Source organism: Enoplosus armatus, chromosome 16 (assembly GCF_043641665.1).
Source record: "Enoplosus armatus isolate fEnoArm2 chromosome 16, fEnoArm2.hap1, whole genome shotgun sequence".
Classification (NCBI taxonomy): Eukaryota; Metazoa; Chordata; class Actinopteri; order Centrarchiformes; family Enoplosidae; genus Enoplosus; species Enoplosus armatus.
The window spans coordinates 8,823,209-8,846,419 of NC_092195.1; the positions used below are offsets into that span (position 1 = coordinate 8,823,209).

The window sequence follows — 23,211 nt, forward strand, 5'->3', positions numbered from 1 at the left end:
TGTGATTTAGCGTATGCTGCATACATTTGAATGAGATATTTAGGACTTGATTTTATTTGTCACCTTCTCAAATCCCATAATGTAAATCTCATTTATGAATGTGTGCAGTCACATAATCTTTCAAAACAAGTGATTTACATTATTATGTAATATTTAGAGTCCATGCTAAACTCACTTAAAGCAGAGGCGGTTTACATATCCGTTCTTTTTTTACAAGGTAGGCAGCTGTTGTTCTATTTTTATTTATAACCCTGCATATTTCTCAGTACCAGCATCTTGAATTTAGAGAGCGAAATATTATATGAAAGTGTGTCTTTGCAATAAGGTCTATTGTAACTGCTGTACTAGAAAGAAACAGACTCACATGAGCTACAGTTTGTCAGCTTACATACATTTAACAGCCCTCACTGCTGAGGAGAGTGGGAATGTTGCATCTTGCCTCATTGCTGAAAACAAGCAAATTCAGGACAATTACAGCGTAAATTGAAACTTGCTGCAGACTACGCTGAAACAGACTGAAATCAATCAAAATCAGCATCAAATTAGACTTTCGGACACTATCTTAACCTCTGGCCAAGACAGAGATGCTATGTTTTCCCAGTCTTCCTTACTATGCATCTTTGCGCATGCATCGGCCTATAATGATCGTTGATGTGATATATTCATACCTTCATAAGTCCAAACACTGGCTATGTGAAGATGTTGCTAAGCAACCTAAAAATAATCTTAAGGGGATAAAAGGGAGGGTGAGAGAACGGAACAGCCTTGCACTGCAGATCCCATAGGATGGATGGCATCATGTTTATCACCACAGAGGAAGCAATGAATCCAGTTTCAAACATGAATTCATCAAAGGAGAACCATGCAGTGACCACTGTCAGCATGTTAGCCAGAATTAGGATCCTTTTCTGTGGGATCAAAGTGCTCTCTTAGTGGTGGTTGACATCAAGGGGGCAAGAGGGCTGAATTAAGTGTCCAACAGCCCTTTAGCAGGCCTGCCTCAGAGCCAAGGGGCCAAAACATGACCATCTGTCTGTTAGGACTGTCTCTGCAGGGGGTCTGGACAGATTGGAGCAGACTTCTCAAACATGCCTGTGCCCTCTTACAGCTGGGCTTAGGAGGTCAAGCCCTGGTGAGGTGATGGTGTGTATGCAAGAGGGCATGTCTGTCTCCTCAAGTCCTGATCCAAATTTTGGAGGCATTATCAAGAAATAAGCAAGCTAGAAGATCAAAGCAAGCAATCAAAAAAAAAACCATCCATAAACAGAGGAATTCAGCAAAAAAGTGAAAAGATGTTTTAATTATATAATGAAATGACATCCACGCGCCAGACCACAAGGAGACAGGTCAACAGAACAACAGCAGCCACAGCACTATTTGATATGCATGCAGACAAAATTATAATTCCCGTCCGACATCCCACAAAAACATTTCCTTGAAGGCGCGGCGCTCCTATTCTGATTCACATCGTGTTTTTGCACTTTCTTTTTTACGAGACAACCATCTTTTTCCATCCAGATGTTCAGCCAATGAGGAGTCGTTGCTGCTTCCAGAGAAGGAAGGAGGCGGAGGAAGGAATGCAGCTAAGCAGGATGCTTATTATTATGGCTGTCAAACCCTGTGGCGATTAGATAAAACACCTCTTTTCATGTAAGATTTACGAGGATGATGTGCACCATGTCCGCTGCAGCTGTCGCGGTATGGCTTGGTACGGGTACGTATCGATTAAACTCGGAAATATCGGGGAATTTTCTACGCGTTTGCCTTTGATGCAGTATCCATGCTAGTTAGCTAGCTCGTTAGCCTGCTGCTGGTTAGCTGCTCGGCTCATTTTTTCCAAGAGGCTGAGGAGGAGACATGGAAAAATGGCCAACAATAGACAGCCATATCGTTATACGGATGGAGTGCCTCAACATTCAATGTAAAAAAGGTGTTTTGTACAGTATTTGACATCTCCATGGAGGAAAATAACAACGTTTTACGTTGTTTTGCTAATTATGTTGTTTGTCACTCATACAGCTTTAATTACCTTTGCTTAAATAGCCTATTTCCCCTGGCGCAGGCCTGTGTTTATATGTAGACCAGGTGTGGTATGAATGCCTAATTAAGTAGCTAATGCTGGTTAAGCAGCTCAAGCTATCTTTAATTACATGTGGGGAATAAATTAGATAATATTACACTGCTTCATTATGTGAAGTATGCACAGTGACAGCATCCTCTTTGTTACAGCTGATTATCACTGGTACACACATTGTTTGTAGGCAAAATATGTACTCTCAGTTGCCACCTTATTGGGTTCACATGGCTAAAACTAATGCTAAGAACTGATACAACAGCCTTACAGTAAATCTACCCTACAAAATCAGCCTACTATCTCTTTAAAAGCAAGCATTAAAGTGCTCATGTGTTAGCAAGACTCTTAAAAATGTGTTATGCTTTTATATAGGGGTACAACTAAAAATAACTTTCATTCAGTTAATTTGTTGATTATTTTCTCACTAATAATACTAACCAATTATTCATGTGATCTATAAAACGTCAGAAAAATAGTGAATCTGAGCTTGAATAAACATAACCTTTATGAAGGAAGAATTTATTGCATGTCTATTGTATTAGACTGTGTTAGTTTTAGCTTGATGTACCTAATAAACTGGCAACACATCAAGTGAATAGTTCAGAACGCCCCCTTGAAAGACGTACTTGTTGTATTCATGCTTTTATTCATTGATCCAGTAGTTTACATAGTGCATGCCTATGATGCCAAAGACACCGCTTTACATGAGAGAAATATCCATGTGGAGAGATCCATGGGCTTGAAGCAGAGAACAGCCCTGTACAGAGACGGTGAGTGGGTGTGTGCAGTGGTGCACTTCATGTGTTGACCCGCTGTCCCCTCCCCCCTGTCATAACACAGTGACACGCTCAACTGGTTCCCCATTAATACTGGCATTATTGTTTTCAGTTGTCTGCTGTCCCATAGACTTGGCCCACTTACTTTTGCTGTAACAGCAGTTTACTGAATTTGAATTGTGTCTAAACCTTTGTCCTTGCTAGAAGTAGAGTTTCTCCTAAATCATTAACTATGAGACAAAGATCTATTTCTTCGGTTCAACATGATACTGGTATTTTACCGCACTGATTCAACACTGTGAATAACACAGAACAATATTTTGGACAAATTGCTGATTTACTTACCTTTATAGAGCACTACAAAATTGAAACTGGCTGTTTCTTCTCCACTCTTGTCCTTTGCCATCGCCTTCTGCTTGTTGTGACACCAGCAACTTTCACTTCCAGGTCTGTGTTTAGAACAACGAGGCTCTAAACGCATCACAGGCAGAATACCAAAGCCTCGGTCCAAACAGTAGCAATCCTTGTTGTCTGTGCTTCCCCGCTTAACACCAAAGAAGCACATGCATTCCTCCTGACCCGGACGACATGAAAGTACAAAGCTGATTCAACAGAACTAAAGGCCATCCCTCCCTTGTCTCTGCCTCAGCTAGCTATAGGCCTCAGGTAGCTATGGCCATTAGAGGGACAAAGGTGGTTTATTCACTCTAAGTTGCTCATGGCATTTTTAACTACGGCATCACTCCTGAGACTTCAGCCTGTTCAAGGTCAGCCCAGAGAAGCATAAAATCTGGTTAGCTATTTCCATCAACCCCAAGGCCTGTTAGTCATCTACTATGGTGTTTATGGGCATGTTTGTCACTTTATTTATGATTATGTGCAATGTTTGGAGAACACTTGAATGCTAGTGTGTATGTGAGCCCAATTACCAGGAAAGTGTAGCTTGTTGTGTGTATTAGCATGCACTTATCTGTCTCTGCACTTGTCCTGCAGCTGGAGCTGACAGGTTAGTCTTCAGTGGACAGTTTAGTATTAACCTTTAATTGGTGATGTATTATGTACAGTTGGAGCGCTGCAGTCCATCATCTCGAGAAGGCCTGGCAGAAAGTCAGCCTGCCACAAATAAGCAGATCTGATGCTATTAGCAGAGCCTCAGTGTAGCTTAGTTAGTGATCTTTACTTACACTGGCGGCTCTCTAAATGGAAGTGACTGCACTCAAAGGTGAGGCTGAAACACAGTCTGGTGACTGGCTAATGTAAGGCTGCCAGGAGCTTGTGTTAGGCCTAAATGTTTGTTGTTGAATCAAGGCTTTAATGTTGATAGGCTAAAACACATTTCAAATCCCATAGGTCATTTCCTATTCCTCAGCCCATTAGGTGAGACCAGACCATCTGGGCTCGCTTGTATGTCCTGCTTGTCTCATCTGTGGACGTGCCACAAAATATTTACACCACATCCAGTTGGTCTCCAAGCAGAACAGAATAGCTGGTGCTTGACCTTGACTGGGAGTGTGCGAGGCTGAGGTCCTTTGTGTGGTGAAGAATTGATGAGGCCCAACGGGTCAGGTAATAGAATCCGAGTGTGTGCATTCAGAGTGGGATTTGCAGATCGACTCAAGTCATCACCGAGGGCGCCACTGGTGTGCTCAAACTGAATAAGGTTTTATTCTTGGTCTGTGAATAAGCTAGATCCTAGTGTCATGCGTGCAGCAGCTATCGCCTGGATTAGTCATGCTCAGGTGGTTCTCTCAGTGTGTCTTTGGAAAGAGATGTGGTGGATATGACCTTAGGTTTCTATAAGTAACACCACATTTAGTAGCTGCTAAATGCTATTGATTCTATGTAGCCGTGACTGAGCCCTCGGGGACATTGGACATATGGCCAGTTCAGCGTCTCCGTTTGGGGCCACAGATGTGGCCCAGTTTAACATGCATATGGGACCGTTTTACAACGTTACTCTTCCAGCAGGTCATCAGTGCACTTAGGTTGAAGTTAGGCAATTTGGCCTCGTAGACATGGACTTCCTTAATAATCTGCGGCTTACTGTGTCACCTAATCTTCTATAACCCCTTTGTGCTCCCTGGTAATAGATAACGTTCAAGAACCAAAGATCATATACTGACTTGCTCTTTCATGGACATGGATTAAAATGTAAATCCTGCTCTATTACTCTCTTCGGCGGAGACGTTCCTTGGAAATCAGCTTCTGTTCAAGGAGAGGGCTTACAGTAAAGTAGTAGAGACCCACTTCATGCTATAATGCTGATGATAGCGATGTAGAATATGTTGGTTTGATGCTTATGAGAAGAGGAAGCAAGAGATAAATAATAGTGAAATCAGTGACATTTTGCTAGAGAAGGAACACACACAGCTTTCCCATGCCTCCTTGTAGCTGCTTAATGTGTCTGGAGTTATGTGTCTGCAGGCGAGAACAGTTTAAACTCTCTCTCGCTCCTCCTTCTCTTGCACTTCATAGCACAGATCTCCAGTTTCCCCTCCCTCCCTCTCTTGCTCTTTCTCTTCCCCCTCCCTCCTCCTCTTCTTCCTTGTACACTCAGTCTCCCATGGTGATTAAAAATTGAGTGCCCACCCATTGAGGGAGAGAGAAGGGGGAAAAAAAGTGAGAAAGACAAAAATGCTGTGCAAAATGCTGAAAGGTTGAAAGGAGACAAGTGAGCAAGAGGAGGGGAAAGCTGGGCAAATCACCTCCAGTCTTACATTGTGTAAACTTTGGTGAAGGAGCTGCCATTTTCCTAGCAATGCACTTCACAAATAAAGGCTAAATGTTTGTGTTTGACATGGAGTGGGGCTAAACAGAGCATAATGGAGACAGAGTGGGAGGAGGGCATGACAACAACTCTGTACTGTCTGAGTGACTCTTTTTACTGCTGCTTTTATTCACAGTACCTCGGCTCCTTGCCCCTGAAATTCATTGTTGTGGTTTAGCAGCTCGCTCTTTCTATATACAAAATCTTCCCGCTTGGCTGTTTTTGCACTGCATCCGTGTGTGAAGCAAATGCATTTACCGTCATGAGAAAGCAGAAGCCAGGCAAAAAAATAGACAAATGTATCATTGTGAGCAGTATATGAAGTGTGAAGTAGGTTAGCGTGTACTTGTAACCCAAACATTTGCTTTATTTGCTTTCACCTCTATCAACGTCTTCTCTTCTTTTCTAATTAGTGCTGCTGGCAGGTCATTAATGGTGAACAAAACACACAGAAAAAGATAGCAAATGTTCTGCTTTCAGGAGCTAATTTCCTTTTTGTTTGAAATCATCTGTGTTTCAGTGGTCACCATCTTGTCGAGATCGCATGCGGACCGTAACGTCTACCCATCTGCAGGAGTGCTGTTTGTCCATGTTCTGGAGAGAGAGTACTTCAAAGGAGAATTTCCTCCCTATCCAAAATCAGGTACAGCACTATCGCATTCCCATTTTCTGCACTTTGTTGCAGTGATTAATAGTGTTGAAATATTTGATTAGATAAATCACTAAAACATTTGCACAGTCATTGTATAAAAGCAGAAGTCTATTGTCCATTCATCATATTTGACTAGTAGAAAATGCTTAGCTGCTGTTGGCAACACGTTCACAATTCAGCTAATGGGTCTAAATGTGCATTACCGAATTGGTTCTGACCCATAACAGATCATTGGGTCACCCCTCATTAAACAGCTCTGCCTACAGGTGATGCCGGCAATGACCCCATCACTTTCAACACCAACCTGATGGGCTACCCCGACAGGCCCGGCTGGCTGCGCTACATCCAGAGGACTCCGCACAGCGACGGAGTGCTCTATGGCTCACCCACAGCAGAGCACGTTGGCAAGCCCACCGTCATAGAGGTGGGTGTTTGGACCACTTTCAAAGTGGAGAGGAGGAAGATGAAGGCATCTGTGCTTCTGTTTAATGTGTCAAGGAAGGAAAAGGAATTCTGCTTTTGTGCGAAAAGTGAAAAGAATCAGTCATGTAGATGGCAGGCCAAGGCACATATACAGGTAATAGAGTAGTAACACATATGAATAGATTTTACTGAGCACAGCTGATTTGTGTGCATTTAGTTGTAGCATAGTGCAATGTTACGCTCTGAGTCTGCAGACAAATTCCATTATGTTTTTTTATGCTTTCTTTGTCCCCCATAAGCTACTGTAGAAATTCTTTTCCCAAAAGGCTTAACGTTCCCAGCGGCGCACATGTGCCTCTATACGGCGTCTCAGTTGGGTACAGAGCCTGTGTAGTGTATCTAGCTCACCCTTGTCCACAGGGCTGCTGCCATATAAGCTGCACTGATCTGGGCTTAAACTTTCACCCCTGTGTGTTGCAGATTACTGCCTATAACAGACGTACTTTCGAGACGGCACGGCACAACTTGGTCATAAACATCATGGGCACAGAAGGTAAGAGGTGCCAGTATGAGAGCTTAGAGCAAACAGAGATCAGACTGCAACTTCCCTGATTAAACCCTGAGGGCACATTCAGTACTTGAAGAGAAAATGTTGCCTTTGATTACTTTTGTCGAGACCTAATCAATCAAGAAAAACAACATATTGTGCTGCTCTAACCATGCATATATATAATGCATATATACAATTATAGACAATTAGCAAACTCTGGTGAGAATATCTTGACAGCAATCTGAATCGGAAACTCATCTTGGATAGGTATCATATGTTGGCCATCATAAATCAGTATGATATGTTGTGGCTTCTGTAAACACACAGTCCTGTTTTGGTACAATATATGAACTTTCACCATGTATCTATAGGAAGCAGCTGCTCCTTCTCATCTTTATGACTGCACCTCACATCTGTGCATCTGTATGTTTGCGCAGTGGCTTGTTGACCCGTCACGGTACATGCAGCACGATATGCACTGAGTTGTTTGAACGCTCAGCAGATGTTTGCAACGCTAACATGACATCACTCTCCCTATGCTGTGATGTCATCTGCCATCTGGCCCTAGAAGGAGACCGAGTCAAAACAGAGCGGAGCAGACACACCGGTGTCTGCTGGACAGACTGGTGAAATCATTGTCAACTATGCAGCAGTAATAAAGTATTAATGATGTCTTAGTCAGCAGAACAGCACAGTAGCTGTCTTCTTTCTCCCTCATCTTGCTGCCAATCACCCTTTTCATATTCTTCCTCTAACTCTCTCTTCTTCATCCCTATGCACAGAGTTCCCTCTGCCCTACCAGGCGGAGTTTTACATCAAAAACATGAATGTGGAGGAGATGCTGGCCAGCGAGGTGCTGGGGGACTTCCTGGGAGCGGTGAAGAACGTATGGCAGCCTGAGCGCCTTAATGCCATCAACATCACCTCAGCGTTGGACCGCGGCGGCCGAGTGCCGCTGCCCATCAACAACCTCAAGGAAGGGTGAGGGTTTTGATGGTTGTGCCGGACTTGTATCGCAACAGCAGTGCTTTTCATACTGAAGGAAAGATAAATCAGTATTTTGCAATGATTTTGTATACCAGAAACCAAACTAAGTGCAGGATAAGTGTCTTGATTTAGGAATGATAATAACTCATAAACAATAAGCACAAGGTTTAACAGTCTCACACTTTCTCTCCATGACTAACCTCTTCACCTCTCTCAATCAAACAAATTGCTTATAGTTTTAGCCCACTCACATGCCGACATTTTATTTAATTGGGGCCTTAGGGATCCACAGCTCGCTGTGAATTAGATGAGTACACTTGGCCGTCAGCGCTGACAGACAGTTGGTCTTGTTCAGAGGGGAATAGCCCACAAGAACTGCCATAAGTTGTGCATCAAAGATTCATGCTGACGTTTTGGAAGATGAAAGCATGTAGGAGAACACTCAGTGGAGGAGAAGTGCTTTGACTAAAACAAGCCTCAGCATAAACATGTAAAATCTTCTCTTCTCTTCTCTTTTCTTCTCTACTCTCACACTTTGTGTTTCACTGTCTCCTCCTCTCTCCAGAGTGTATGTGATGGTTGGTGCTGATGTTCCCTTCTCGTCGTGCCTGCGGGAGGTGGAAAGCCCACATAACCAGCTGCGCTGCAGTCAGGAGATGGAGCCCGTCATCAGCTGTGACAAGAAGTTCAGAGCTCAGTTTCACATTGATTGGTGTAAGATTTCTCTGGTGAGGATCGTCTTGTACAGATTTCCCTGAATTGAAAATTGCAGGTTTTCTAATGCAGAAGCAGGAGGGGAACAAGTACACAACTCTTTTGACTGTTTTTGACACACCCTTTTCAGTTTACGCAAACTACAAATGCTAAATTAAATCCTGCTTATTTCTTTAGGTTGACATCAACAAAGTGGTCCCGGTATACATTACCCGTCCTGACCCGGGCACTGGGATCCTGCCTGAATTTGGGGAATATAACCCCCCCTCTGAGTCTCTGCAGGGTCGGGACTACTTTTCAGACTTCCTTATCACACTGGCTGTTCCCTCCGCTGTGGCACTAGTCCTCTTCTTCATCCTCGGCTACACTATGTGCTGCAGACGGGAAGGGGTGTAAGTGTGCTTGGTCTTATATTTTTATGCAAATACTGCACCCAACACCTCAACAAACATTTGAGCAAAGCACAGAAACTGTTACTGAAGTATATGAGAACCAAATGGGAGATGGGGAGGCTGGATAGTGCAGGACAGTTAGATAAGAGCAATAATCTGGACTGGAATTGCAGCTTGTCATTACCATCTGGTTGTACAGTCCATTTTTATTAAGTTCCCACATGAATATCTGTCACATCTTTCTGATAATTTATTTCATGTACATCTTGATGTTTTGAAGCATAACCGTGACATCGATAGCCATTCATCCACGATAAATCCGTTCATCATTCTCCATCATTTACAGGCTGGGAGAGACGTTCCCCCTCGTTCATTCAATGTTCCACGTTCCCATCACCATTTCCACTCTGTTTTTAAAGTCCATTCACTTGTGTGTAGATGTCTGTTTAACTATTAATATTAGTATTTAATTCATCCATTTTGTTTTGTTTCTAGGGAAAAAAGAAACATGCAAACACCAGAGTAAGTGTTTTACCTCTCCTGTGTTTTTCTTTATTTTGGGTTTGTTTCTGCCCCCCCCCCCCCCCCCTTTGGTTTGCAGTTTTGTCATCCATGTTGTCATTGATGGCTTTCTCATAAGCATTCATACGCTCATCTGTGTTGACATCCATTCATCCAATGGGCTGCTCAAAAACTCAGTGACCAGATGTAGGTAATTAATGCTCTAGCAGTAACAAATTGCTTAAAAACGTACATAAATCTTGAAGACTAAGAACATATCTTGCACCATAAGTCAGATGAAGTCACAGCGATAGGTAAGGGTGGATGTTATATATCTGTTGTGCATGCATGAATTGAGTGCAGAGCTCACCATAGCAGATACAAATGGATTGCATATTAAATTCTTTTAATGTGTTTCGGTAAATGAAGCATTGCACACAGGATGAGACAAATTAACACCACCAACCATGACAGCAACACAAGCCCATACATGTTAACGTCACTGCCTTTCCCCTCTCCAGCATCCAGCTGGTTCACCACAGCTCCATCCAGAAGTCCAGCAAGGAGCTGCGGAGCATGTCTAAAAACCGGGAGATCTCCTGGCCCCTCTCCACCCTGCCCGTCTTCAACCCAGTCAGCGGCGAGGTGGTACCGCCCCTCCACCCCGACAACTACGAGACCACCAGCATGCCCCTCATGCAGACACAGACGTGAGTTGAAAGATTATTTGGTTTGGGTGGAGGGGGAAATGCACATGCAGTAACACAGCACGCGAATGAATAAACAGACATGCACCCGTGCTCATTAGCAGGCATGCAGATGTATAGCTCATAAGAGTCATTATGGGGAAATATAAGTCGAAACAATAGTATTATCGTTTAATCTTGTTTTCAGTGCCTCTAAACATGCCATGTTTACAGCTAAAGCTGCAGCAAGCGAGTCAGGCCTTAGGAAAATACAACTGCAGTTTAAGAGGTTCAAACTGTCCCATGATTTTTCCTAATGGGCTTGAAACTCAGAAAAATGTGCGAGTATAAGTACAACATGCTTTCACATGACACTAAAGGCTCAAACATATGTGAATCTGTGTTTAACATAATATCATTGTTTATATTATTTCAGGAATCTGCAAAACCAGATTACGATACCACAGCAACGGCCATCAGGTTAGTATTTCCTTCCACCTTTTGTATGGTAGTTTTAGCAATCTGCCTTAATCCATCTGCATGTGTAATAGGTGATGTGACTATTTCTTTTAATAAATAAAAAACAAATAAAGATGCTTGCACAGGTTTTAGCCACAGGAGCAGATGTCAGAGCAACATGTAAGCTTTGTTATTGTGGTGGGTGTTCTTTTGTCTTTCTACATCGAACAAGATGACTGTTATTTTGCTCACAACCTCAGTCTGTCCTCAGATTATTTCCCTCCCGCATCGCTGTAAAAATACAAGCATCCAGCCTTTATTCAGTTGGACACAGATTATTGAGAGCAAATTATTTTGCTATGGCTCTGCAAGAAATCAGGCATGAGAGCTTTACTTGTTGTCTAGTGGTGTCTCAACCCCTACAATCCTGGTGTTGGTGTGTGAGCGCCCTCCTGTGTGTATGGTGTTCAGCTGCATGACAGTTCCAGCACTAACCTGCCGCTCTCTCTGTTCACTGCTAACAAAGGAGATAATTATGTCATGTCGACATTTCGAAGGCTGGAGGTAGGTGCTGCAGTCTGTTTATGAGTTAATGTAGAGATAATTCACAAGTTTTTATGAAGTTATTTCAGCTCATCTCTTTTGCTAGACTAAGAGCATATGGAAACTTCAATGTGAATACTTGACAATTAAGTTTTGTATTCTTTTTAATGTATTTTAGGTAAATGGTATTCCTGAGGAGAGAAAGGTGGCCGAAGCACTGAATTTGTGACCAGACACCAGTGTCGGAGCTGACTTTGATTCCATATCTATATATATGTTTTTTCTAATGTTTGTGCCAATCTGCATGCCTCAGAAGTGTCTTTACAAAGATTTATCGCCCATATGCACTTACACCTTGAAGAGTGAGAGTGTGAACAAAAGAGAATAAAAGAGCTTAGCTGATTATAAAAACACGATAGAATATTTTGAAATATTTGTGTAAATGTTAAAACTATGTTTGTATTTCTACTTGCTTTGCACAATGGACCTCTTAGAGGAAAAGGGAGTTTCACATGGAAATGCTTCAGTTGTCATGTGTTATTAATTATACGTAATGTGTCACATGATAACAATAAATTCTTTCTTACATTTAGTACCTTTGTCCCAATAATAAACAAGATGCTGGTAATGTCTGAATGACATGAAAGGTATGTTTTTGTCCAAAAAAGAAGCCAAAACAGCACATTTTATGAAGGTATTATTAACAATGTACAACAGAATAAAGGCATTTATAAATAATATGGATACATTTCACATTTTTAAGACATCACAAAATAGTTGTTGCTTTTACACGACCAAAAAGATCTATTAAGGCCTGAAACAATTACCAAATGTATAGTGGTTGATCAGTAATAGATAAGAAAACGTATTGCAGTAAACTTCACACATCAACGGAAACATGGAAATGCCATTCTCATCTATACAATGAGGTGATGACTGGTTATAGAAGTGACAAAATAACTTGGCTCTTAGTCAGTTTGAGAACACAACACCAACTGCACATCATTGAATAAATGACAAATATTCTTTGTGGACCCATTTTTTTCTTTTAAAGAGAAGCTACATAAATGTGTAGAAAACGGTTGATACCGCAATCTTTTACTACCCTGCGGTAGATTAAATACGCAACTCAAAATTCATAAGCAATACAGCTTGGATCATACAATATTATACTTTTGCCAAATGACCTTGATTCACCCAATAGAAATGTGCTAAAGTACTAAGTGTCTGCACTGGTACCATGGTAAACATTGTATTTCACCGCAAAGATGAAGAAAATAAATGTAGGTCTTGAAATAAAAGTGCTAATCTCTCTTAAATGTCTATGAGGATATATAGGCCCACATCATCGCCCACATGTCAACTGACAAAATATACAATATTTGCCTTTACGCAACAGTAATGTCTTCTCTGCTCAGTCAGTGCATTACCTAATAGTTGTTGTTAAATGTTGATGAGGCCCTGATGCAAAGTGCCCAACAGATGGAAGATTGTGATCACAGGCTAGGTACATCTGAAGATGTGCTGTATGTGTAAGCCACTGAGAAAAGCTGCATGTTCAAAGGCATTCAGTCCAAGAAATCACTCACTCACTGATCAAAACGTTCACTGGCTATGTCAGCAAAAAGAGGATGTATATTTAGCGGTTAGTCCTATTGTACAAATGTGCAAGCCAGTGCATTTTCCACCTGGCATGTTTTTAATGGCAATGGAAGGATAAAGGACTAAAAACACTGCTGAAGCCTTGCTATATAAAATAAAGTCTTGCACTCTATCATACAAATATACACAGACTACGAGTGAGCTAATAGGACAGACAGGAGTTAGACTGTAAAGGCTCAACCTCTGCAATGTGTCTCTGAGGCAGGTTATCATCTATGAGACGCTGGGATGGGTACAAAACTATGTAATACTTCCTTCACAAACAGCAGTCATGAGCGCAAAGTACAAAATAAAACAAAGCACCCCCCCCCAAAAAAACCTGTATAAAATATTAATGCTTAATTTAAATCATTAAATACTGTACATATCACATAGAATTTCAGAGCTACAGCAGGTGACCACGGTACCTTTGAGCACAAGGCAAACATTTCTAAAATGACTCACAAAAACGTTAGCAAAAATATGTTGAGGGATAATGCAACGTTTTAACAACTGCACTCCAAATTTTTACTTTTGTCTTGACAGTTTTTTTTTTGATCACCCAAGCCAGTTGTTGGTCCATATTTTGCATATTTAGATATCTAAGACTTTTTTAAAGTCACCAGAAACACTGTACAAAGTAATGTTGATAATAAAATGCAGCACAATTGAACGTTTTTGTAGATATCTGAATATGTAGGTTATGGATCCACCTGAGTGAAAACACCTTCAACTGCTACTGCCATGTGGACGGAGTGTGTGCCTAGTGATCCCTTCCAGAGTGAAGCAATGACAGAAAGTACTGTATGTGACAAAATAAACTTCTTGTTAGTGCGTTTGGCTAAATGGAAGCAACGCTGCAAAAATTCACACAGCAAGCATGGAGGTCTCGACATAAGAGGACCTCTTTAAGTTTAAAATAAAAGAGGTCCAAATTTCTTCTCTGCTCTTCTGTTGAATCCAGATAATGTAAACGTTTTGAGCGTTTGTTCTTTTTTTCTTCTCTATCTTGTAATTTGCACTTTGCCCTGAAAGGAGCATTTTTCTTTTCTTCAGTGTGCGACTTTCACAGCAGTCAAAAAGTACAGACTCTGATAAAACATGGCCAGCAGAGAGACACTGTTCTCCCACGTGTCCCTATGTTGTCAATTAAGACAACTGAGGTCGTCTCCTGTGGCCACCAGTAGGCTAAAACACCGGGCCTGCTCCTGGCTTGGATCTGTACCTCACTTCAAACTCATCAGGGGCTTGGTGAGTCTGCTGTGCCCCCACCCCAATTAAGGTGTCAATCAGGCGCCGGGTGTGGGCTTGCTGCCCCTGGCCAGCAACAATACAACTAGACTGAGGAGCCCCACGGCCCCCAGTCTCTTCAGCAGGGCCACGCTGTCTTTGGGGATGACCACCTGGGCCAGGTCATTGGTGATGAGGGAAATCTCATGAGCCACGCAAACAAAGATGAAGGTGCTGACCATGATGTTAAGGGAAGGGTTTCCCGGGATCAACACCAAAATTCCCTTGGTGTCTGCTGCCAGCCAGATGTGATACTGGCATATAAACAGCTGGGGGAGACAAACAAAGCATGTTCAATAGTATGTAATGTAATGTGAGCTAATTCCCTTTTAACTTGGTTGCCTCCAGGCAGCTACAGAACATCAGATACAGAGCTGGTGAGGATTATCAGTTACTTTTTGATCATTGTTTGATCATTAATTGTAGTCATATTCTTACTCCTGGTGTTGTTTCCACATTTTATTACTGTTACATCACCTTAGGCTTTACTGATTACTCATTTATTGGTTTATGGTACCATTTGCACTGTACTTTTATCAAGGGCTATATAAATGTATATAATTGTAACTCTACTTCCCGTCTTACCTCCAAGGAGATCTTTCCGAACCATGCAAAGAATGAGCTATATATAGAGCGGGCGTAGCCAGGAATGTTCCTGATGAGAATGAAGGCCAAAATCTGTGGACAAGATGGAGTGAAGACATTTCCAAGAGTCAAAGCATGAAGACACACTGGGCGCATTATGAGATTCCTATACTTTGAAGTTGCAGGCTGAAGTCAAGGAGTCGAAACCACTCAAGTTAGAGAGATGAAAAGTCAAATGAGGGGTGAAGAATGGGCAATCCTGGCCAGTTTAGGGGGGGAAAAAGCTTAACTATGTTGTCAATTACTGCACCGTATCTATTGTACTACTTCAAACTCTTTTCCAGTGGGGATTGGCTCTACATAATACCAGCACTATCTTTAGCCATGAAAGAAGGCAACTCCCTTGTTGTTACACTCATATTATGTTGTCATGTGGCAAGGATACTGACCTCTCAAGGCAAATCCAAAAGAATTACAGTTGGGCAATTAAGTATAGAACCATTTTCATACTTATATTAACAAAAGCCAAAGAAGAAGGATCAACAGTCATCCCAAGCTGACTCTGAGAAACATGTTGGCTGTAAAACCACACAAGAACAAAAAGAAAGGAAAGGAAAAGAAAGAAAGAGAGAGAAGGACATAAAAATTGTACCTGAACCACAGAGATGTAAGGATGCATCTCGTTGCACTCGGTTTTGGTTTTGCAGCTGCTGGCCCATATTGAGTAAGTCTAGAAGGATGGGGGAAAGGAGAAGTTAGGTAACAGATTTGAATCTTCAGCTGCAACAAAGACAAGGGAGTGGTTGACTAATGTTTATTGTGCAATGCAAACAACAACCTTTGATACACAAGAGCATTAAGAGCAGAAGGTTGTCAAGGCAGCTACCAGGTGTAGCATGTAGGCACAGTCATTACCCACCCATCCATGTGTATCTACGCTCTCCTAAGCTGCTGTTGCAAGACTGCATTTTGCTCATTAACTAAGACAACATTTGTAAAGAAGAGGATCTGTATGGACCTGCAGTGATGGTTTTCAAATTTGAAAATAAAAAAGGAATTAATGGGATATAGCTAAAAGATGGAGCAGATGACCACAATCTAAAATAAAAAGTCTAAACCCCAGTTTTGAGCCAAACATATCTGAGAATCCCAGATTTGAAGAATCTTACTATGAAGGAGACGACAGAGAGGAAGAGGAGCAGGTTGGAAATCTTGGCAGAGAAGAGAGCCTCTCCTTTGCCCTCTGACAGCACCTGGCGCTTCTGAAGCACCAGATAGATGAAGGCAAATAACATGCCGTGTATCACCGCCTACAAAAGAACATTAACACATTTAATCAATTTTACAAAGTTTGGAAAACTTGGTCCCATGCGGACCCAAGCCTCTGATGTTCTTTGCCACGTATTACATTTCAAAGAATGTGTTAATGCAGAGACTGACTACTAAAGTGCAACTGGAGCAAAACACATTTGACTTACAAATCGGTCCAGCTTCCATCTGAACCACCACTCGTGGATGCTTCCGTTCAGCTCAAAGAGCTTGGAGAAGGGCCACACGGAGAAGATACTCTCAAAGAAACCCTGGAGTCACAACACCAAATGAATATTACATAAGCAGGGCTTCAAACAAGCACCAAACCATGAATTTGAGTAAACCAATGATAGGACAGTGTAGCAGTTCTCAAAATAGAGATTGACAAATTCATTTGAACTGACTACACATTTACAATTTGAATGCATATTTATTATTTTTGCTTCATTTGAGATAAAAAACAAACATGATCTAATACAGCACTCTTATATTTGAAAGTACATATGTGTGAAGACAACTATTGATATGTGACCATTTTCATCTCTCACATGAAATCAATATTAAACCTGTAAAATAATTCAATTTAAAGTTTCACAAACTAAAGTGAGGTGACAATTGTGGCTGGTGGGATTAAAATGATTTGAATTCACCCACCTGTGAAAAGGCAAAGACGCAGATAAACAGCAGGAGGCCCAGTAACTTGGCCAGGACCACAAGGTGCCACATGCCACTATCTGTTCAGAAAACCAGACAGCCATTAGCAAAAATGTTTTTCTAAATGCACACCTGCTGCTGACATTTATGACAGGTATCACATTTATTGTGCAGTATATTATTATGTTGACTTTTTTCACAGATATGATACAAATAACGTAAATAAAGTTTTTTGCATCAATGCTGACACCTACTGTTGGCCTTCTTCTGAAGGATCTGAGGCCACATGGCCAGCGTGGCGTAGATGACGACAAACCAGAAAGTGACCAATGGCACAAAGTAATAGAACTGGTAGGCTCTGTCCATTACCACACACAGCACCAAGACCAGGAAGTTAAGACGGAAAAGTACCTGGAGTGAATATGCAAACATAGAAACATACACTGACAAATCAATAACAGCATCACAGTGATAATAACAGTCCAAACCAAATACCTGCATTTGTCAGTAATATGATGCTATTTCATGCTCAAGTGCAAACATATTAATAACTGTAGTGATTGCAAGATCCTGGTTAAAGTATAACTGACTGGACTCTCACCTGACACACCCTATACAGTCCAAAGTCTCCTTTAAGCCAGAAAAAGGAAAAGTGTCCATAGCCAGTCTGAAATAGGTACGCTGCCACCAGCACACGCACATGCATGTACACAGGAATGAACTGAAAGAGAGAAAAAAACATTTATGCCTTTAAATCAAATATCAGAGCACACTGCCTCAAAGCAGGTTACTCCCAAGTGGATGTGCAGAAGACGTATTTAGGACTCACAGCGCTGGCTCCAGATATGTGATAGATGAGGATGACCAGCTGCATCCAGCCTTTCCACTCATCTGTTTGCTCTCGGTTGAGTAATTTGGTCTGTTTGAAAGAGGAAAACAAAAAGAAGATATTGAATTGCTGCTTATAATGTAATTGACATGCCTTACATCATGATTATTGTTTTAAACTTGTTTCTTTCTTCTTTTAGATCGACTTTAGGCTGCCAACTTTACACCTGGCCAGGGACCACAGATGAAAACTAGCCTCTTGGCTAGTTCTGGCATATTTACAGTAATGTTCACTGTCCCTGAGAAATAAACTGAATGAAAAAAAAGAATTGTACACCAGATATCAATTCACAAACTTTAATTAAACTTTTATAAACAAAATTCCTACTTACTTAAAAACTCACAAACGCCTTTCTTATGTTTTGCAGTTAAAAGTTGGTTGAGTTTATAGGGAAACTATAATTTCAAACTACACTCACACGTAAAGAATTTGTCTGGCACGCAGGCAAAAGCGTAATATTTTAGAAAAACGCATCTCTTTTAACACCAAGTTGGAATGTTCATTTTATGTTGAAATAAGATGTTGGTTTAAAGTATGCTTCCACAAAATAAAAAACATTGCACTGAGGAGCACCATCTTACCTCCTTGCTGTTCTCACTGTAGAACACTCCCAGGACAAATATATAGATGAGAGGGATGAAGAACGTGGAGTGTGTGTAGAACTTTTGCTCTTTCATGAACACATCTGCTCTGTCACAAAGGTAAAAATAGCCCATGATGATGCCCATCCTGCAGAGCGCCTGGAAGGGTGCCTTTGGACCCGGAGGGGCAGCTGCGGTCGCTGGCTTCTTCTCCTCCAGGCTCTCCACGTCTGGGGGCACAGGTCGGCGGTGATGGTTCTTGCCAAGAACGTGGAGGACCAGCAGGACCAGGCCCGAGCCCAGGAAGAAACATGCGGACAGTTTCTGGATGAGGTTTGGGGGTGGTACCGCCTGGCAGCAGGAGCCGTCAATGGGCCTCAGTAGCTTGTTGCACACAGAGTTCATGAGGACCATGGCTCCCTGGCAGGAGGATTACACAGGGTAGTGAACAAGATGTTAATAATATTCATTGAATACAACAATCCAACAAATAATCTTAAATGAACAGAAATCCTGCCTACCACATTCCTGGTGCTCTCAGGCAGGTGCAGGCCGTCGTCTGACTGGGTGATGGTTTCCAGTGCAGCCTGGCGGGACGCGGCCAACAGCTTGACCCGGGACCTGCCGCTACGCTTGCTGCTGTTGAGCACGTCCACTGCTGCTTCGTTGTACAGCTCCAGCTGCCGGTTAGTGATCATTTTCCTGTTCTCACTCAACACCTCCTCGTTTACTGGGTCTACAGGACAGAGGTGTGAACGTGAAAAGACATGTAGTTTAGAGGGTACATGTATGAGACGTTAATCGTCTACATTTTTTATTGTTTTTATTTTACTGTTTTGTTTAGCGATCACAAAGTAAATACATGGAAATATGATATACTGGAGCTAATCATGAGTGACCGAAACATAAATAAATTTAATTTGTGGTGTTTGATGATGTAAAATTACGTGAATCCCATTTGACATAAGTGCAGTAAATGCAGAGAGATGAATCTCTGTGGTGAAGGGAATAGGCAGTTATACTTTACTAACCCGACTGAGATGACAGATCGTTAAAAGCTCAAAGCTGAGTTTACCTTGCAGGACCCAGTAGACCTCTCCATGGACTGCCAGCTTCTCCAGGTGCATAACAATGGCTGTCAGGTTGACTTTGTACTGCTGCAGGGTCTCGCTGCTGCCACTGCGCAACTTGATGGACCACTGGGGTAAATGGATCAATAGATGAGATTACGATCAACATAACTAAGCCAAATGTGCAAGCATCGCTAAGCACTCATTTATTCAGCTTACTGTTGCAGCTCCAAGGATGACAACATCTGGCTTTGCTGAAGCTTCCTGCAATGCATGAGAGAAGTTGCAATTAGAAAGGCAAATCCAAGCGCAAAGCACGTGACAATTTCAACTTTATGAAAATTCCTCGACTAAACAATGCTCTGCTATTGTTAATAACAGAACTTAACATCTATACTCACGTGTGTCCATGATATCAAGCGCTCCTTCATTGAATTATTTGCCTCTGGATACCACAGGAAGTCCTACGCACAAAGAGGACGTAGATGTTTTCGACTTCTATCAGAGTATGTTTTTACAGATTGAGAACAGGAGATAAAAAGCACATCCAGAAATAGCTTACCACATTAACAGAGGAACTCTCATCTTCAAAGGAAATGTCCTCGTGCTTCAGACATTACATGGGGACAGAGAGAGAGAAAGCCTGTTAGGCAGATAGTGTACTTCTTTTTCCCTGCTTGAGATCAGACCAAGAACAGTTACGACTGCTGCATGATTGCCATGCATTCCAGTGCTGCATTTTTGATGAATTTCTGTGCAAACCACTTGATAATAATTTCACTTTTTGTTGCAGTACATTTTCTCAATGCCACCTATTTCAGGGTTTCCTGCAGGTGTGTATTGTAGAGGCTGAAGGCTTCAAGATATTTACACACTTTAATGAAATCAAATCTATATAGACACAAACAATTGGGGCTATTTCTCAAATTAAGGTAATAAGTTGAAGAAGCAAGTAGCAGTAAACTCATTACAAATGGTGGAATACTTTCAGTTTCAGCTATGTAAATGGCAGTGAGTGATTCTGGTCATTCCGGTAAAATATCAGAGCAGAGTACTGCAATGCCTCGGAGCAAGAGAACTGTTTTAAGTTTTTCTCAGTTAGAAAATGTTTGAGGCAAAATCCTCAACTGGTCATAATCAACTGGGAAAGTGTGTGAGGGAAAAAACAGATTTTTAATAATCCGAGTTCCACTCATTTTAATCAGATGCTTTTAGTTTATAGGATACATAAGTGGGCAGAAGAGAAATGTCTGACAATGTCCCCCAACTCTTGCTACCTCTAATGAACAACTTCCATGGTGCCGTTTCTCACAATTACCTTGTTTCCATCTTCTCGTCGCTCTGGGTCAATAATTTTGACGAAGGAGTAAAATAGCTGCCTGATTCGTGAGTCACCAACAAACGCCACACGCTTTTTAGAAAGGCAGGCTTTGGCTTCACTGTAAGACAAAATTGACGGTGAGGAATCTGAAAACAACTGCAGATAGCAATCATTTTTTTGCAGGGTGGTTCATTGTATTTATAACCTTATTACACATAGTTTGTCTGTGTGATAGTATCTTCTCATTTGGCTTACAAATTACACATCCACCTTTACAGACACACACACCTCATCTATCTATCTATCACTGCTACACGCTTGAATCTTTGTCTCATACATACTGTACATATAGTAACCTTGGACAGTTTGCATGACTCACATGCTTTTGTATTTGTGCATCATGCAGCCATAGGGCTGCCATACGTTCTCCCCCAAGTAACGTCCTCTTGACAGCAGCCACTCACATGAGTCTCCACCTACAGGCAAGAAACAGAGAACCTACCAGTAACAAACACAAAACACTGCCCTCGCTTTCACTCACAGTATCTCTGTGACTATGACTGAAACCTGCTGTCTCAATAGTGCCCTGGCTTTTCATTCAGTGCAGTCAAAAGACTAGTATACAATACAGGGCTCTGCTGGGGGGCCTTAGTACAAAATGAAGCCATCAGCAATTTAGCTCAACCATAAATCTCTCCAGCTATTCATTTGAGTGCAAAATGAATGGAGCCATCTGCAACTGAATAAATCCATAGAAACAGGCGAATATGAAGGGTCGGCAGGCTGGCGAGAAACGTGGGCATCTAAGTGTCATCGGCAGCCAAAGCAGCTGCTCTCAGTGTGTACACAGAGGTCTCTGGTCCCCATCCCTTTTCATAAACAAAAATCCTCTCTATGCAACCCAGCTGGGAGGCGGATGTATGCCGTGTTAATATTTATTTATAGTCCTGGGCTTTGTGCCATCGCTGTCATTGTCAGTCTTGGTGTGGGACGAGCAAGATTAGACCCAACCCGTTACACCTTAAAATTGGTGTGTCCAATGTGCGTCATGACCAATGCAGGCAACTAATCTTTGTCCGACAAATGCCAACTTGTGAAGGCAGGCTGCGATGATACTAAAACCAGAGTTTGTTAGTTGGTAGCGTTAAGTTACTACACCACATTTCGGATAAACTTTATTGTTAAAGTAGCATTTATCTGTATAGTTAACTGAATAGTTAGTTCTGATTATTTAAATTGCATTGGCCTCTGTCAATAGTTAGCTACATCAACCTACACACAGCTTCCCCAGCAGTAATCAAGCGTGTCCTGACAGGCGCATGTAAACACAGCTAAATGCAGTGTTAGCTTTATTCAGCTAAGCTAGCCAGACAAAGCCGATTTAAGTCCGTGCAGCTAAGTTACCGTAAGTGAATTTAGTCTATATATGCATTCATTTATCTGTATTATCTAGCTCTTGCAACCTGTATGTCTCGCCATTTAAAAGCAACACTGGTAAACGGCACTGTACGGACCAGCAAAGAGAAGTACTCAACAGACACAAACAGCTAGCTAGCTAGGGTTAGCATTAGCTGGTGTCAAGTGCTTCACTGGCTGCATGAACAATAACTTTAATAAACGGAAGACCACTTACCTCCATAGTACCGCGAAGCTGTGTGAAACACCAGGAGTAAAATAACGGCTACTAGCGATATCAATTTGGCATTTTTAATGGTAAAATGTTGATTTATTTCGCGTTTGCCCAGGCTATAGGCCAGGACCGCCATCTTTGCTCCTCCATGACAACAAGCAGCTGTGCAGCCTAGCGGCGGAGCTTCGACCGGTGCATCATCCGCCCGTTCAGCCTCATGCGACACCGCCTCCTCCTTCTCCATCACCGCTGGTCAAAGCAGGTGCAGATCAAAAGAAGGTTCAGAGTAGTCTCACGTCTAAATTAGTCCACCAGATCAATCGGGCAGACCACAGTCACTTTCGGACAATTTTAGCGGAGTACAGTAAAGTTCAGTGTCCTCTAACAAGTGTTTGAAAACTAATCTTCTACCTTTCAGGAAAAATGTAGGCGTACTCACTGAGGGCACTGCGGATAATAAATACATAATGATCTGGATGTTCCGTGTGTGTGCATACTTAAACAAAGGAACTCTTGAGCCGGAATGAAGAAGGAATGTAGTTTCACTGGTCCTTCAGGATATACTTGACTTGTGTTGTTTCTACTGGGTGAGACAGACAAATGGCTCCTCAACTGTTATTTTAGATGTACACTCTGCTAATGTTCTTTCTTATTTTAGAGATGAATGGAAGTTATAATTACCACTCTACTTTGCAGACATACAGACTGAAGATGG

General features: G+C 41.9%; 2 protein-coding genes across 5 annotated transcripts; one reads left to right on the forward strand and one right to left on the reverse strand.

The window, feature by feature from the left end:
* Positions 1-1,590: 1,590 nt before the first annotated feature.
* Positions 1,591-12,262, forward strand: sgce (sarcoglycan, epsilon). Of its 3 annotated transcripts, XM_070921360.1 has the most exons (13): positions 1,602-1,714; positions 2,737-2,844; positions 6,138-6,260; positions 6,536-6,693; positions 7,173-7,245; positions 8,025-8,223; positions 8,795-8,957; positions 9,121-9,335; positions 9,831-9,857; positions 10,358-10,546; positions 10,959-11,002; positions 11,508-11,545; positions 11,703-12,262. In XM_070921360.1, the coding sequence occupies exons 1-13, from the start codon at positions 1,666-1,668 to the stop codon at positions 11,751-11,753; spliced, it is 1,437 nt and encodes a 478-aa protein (XP_070777461.1). In that variant the 5' UTR covers positions 1,602-1,665; the 3' UTR covers positions 11,754-12,262. The 3 variants fall into 3 exon arrangements, with proteins under 3 accessions (XP_070777462.1, XP_070777463.1, XP_070777461.1); XM_070921361.1 differs by lacking the exon at positions 2,737-2,844 and having other exon boundaries at positions 1,591-1,714; XM_070921362.1 differs by lacking the exons at positions 2,737-2,844; positions 11,508-11,545 and having other exon boundaries at positions 1,591-1,714.
* Positions 12,263-14,454: 2,192 nt separating this feature from the next.
* casd1 (CAS1 domain containing 1) lies at positions 14,455-22,929 on the reverse strand. Of its 2 annotated transcripts, none has more exons than XM_070921963.1 (18): positions 22,500-22,929; positions 21,246-21,342; positions 20,864-20,984; positions 20,111-20,152; positions 19,947-20,009; positions 19,765-19,809; positions 19,551-19,674; positions 18,997-19,211; positions 18,476-18,895; positions 17,835-17,924; positions 17,607-17,726; positions 17,260-17,416; positions 17,006-17,085; positions 16,519-16,620; positions 16,210-16,350; positions 15,693-15,770; positions 15,041-15,133; positions 14,455-14,724 (listed from the first exon to the last, which is right to left on the reverse strand). In XM_070921963.1, exons 1-18 carry the CDS (start codon positions 22,738-22,740, stop codon positions 14,455-14,457), a joined length of 2,499 nt encoding a protein of 832 aa, XP_070778064.1. In that variant the 5' UTR covers positions 22,741-22,929. The 2 variants fall into 2 exon arrangements, with proteins under 2 accessions (XP_070778064.1, XP_070778063.1); XM_070921962.1 differs by having other exon boundaries at positions 20,108-20,152.
* Between the last annotated feature and the right edge of the window lie 282 nt (positions 22,930-23,211).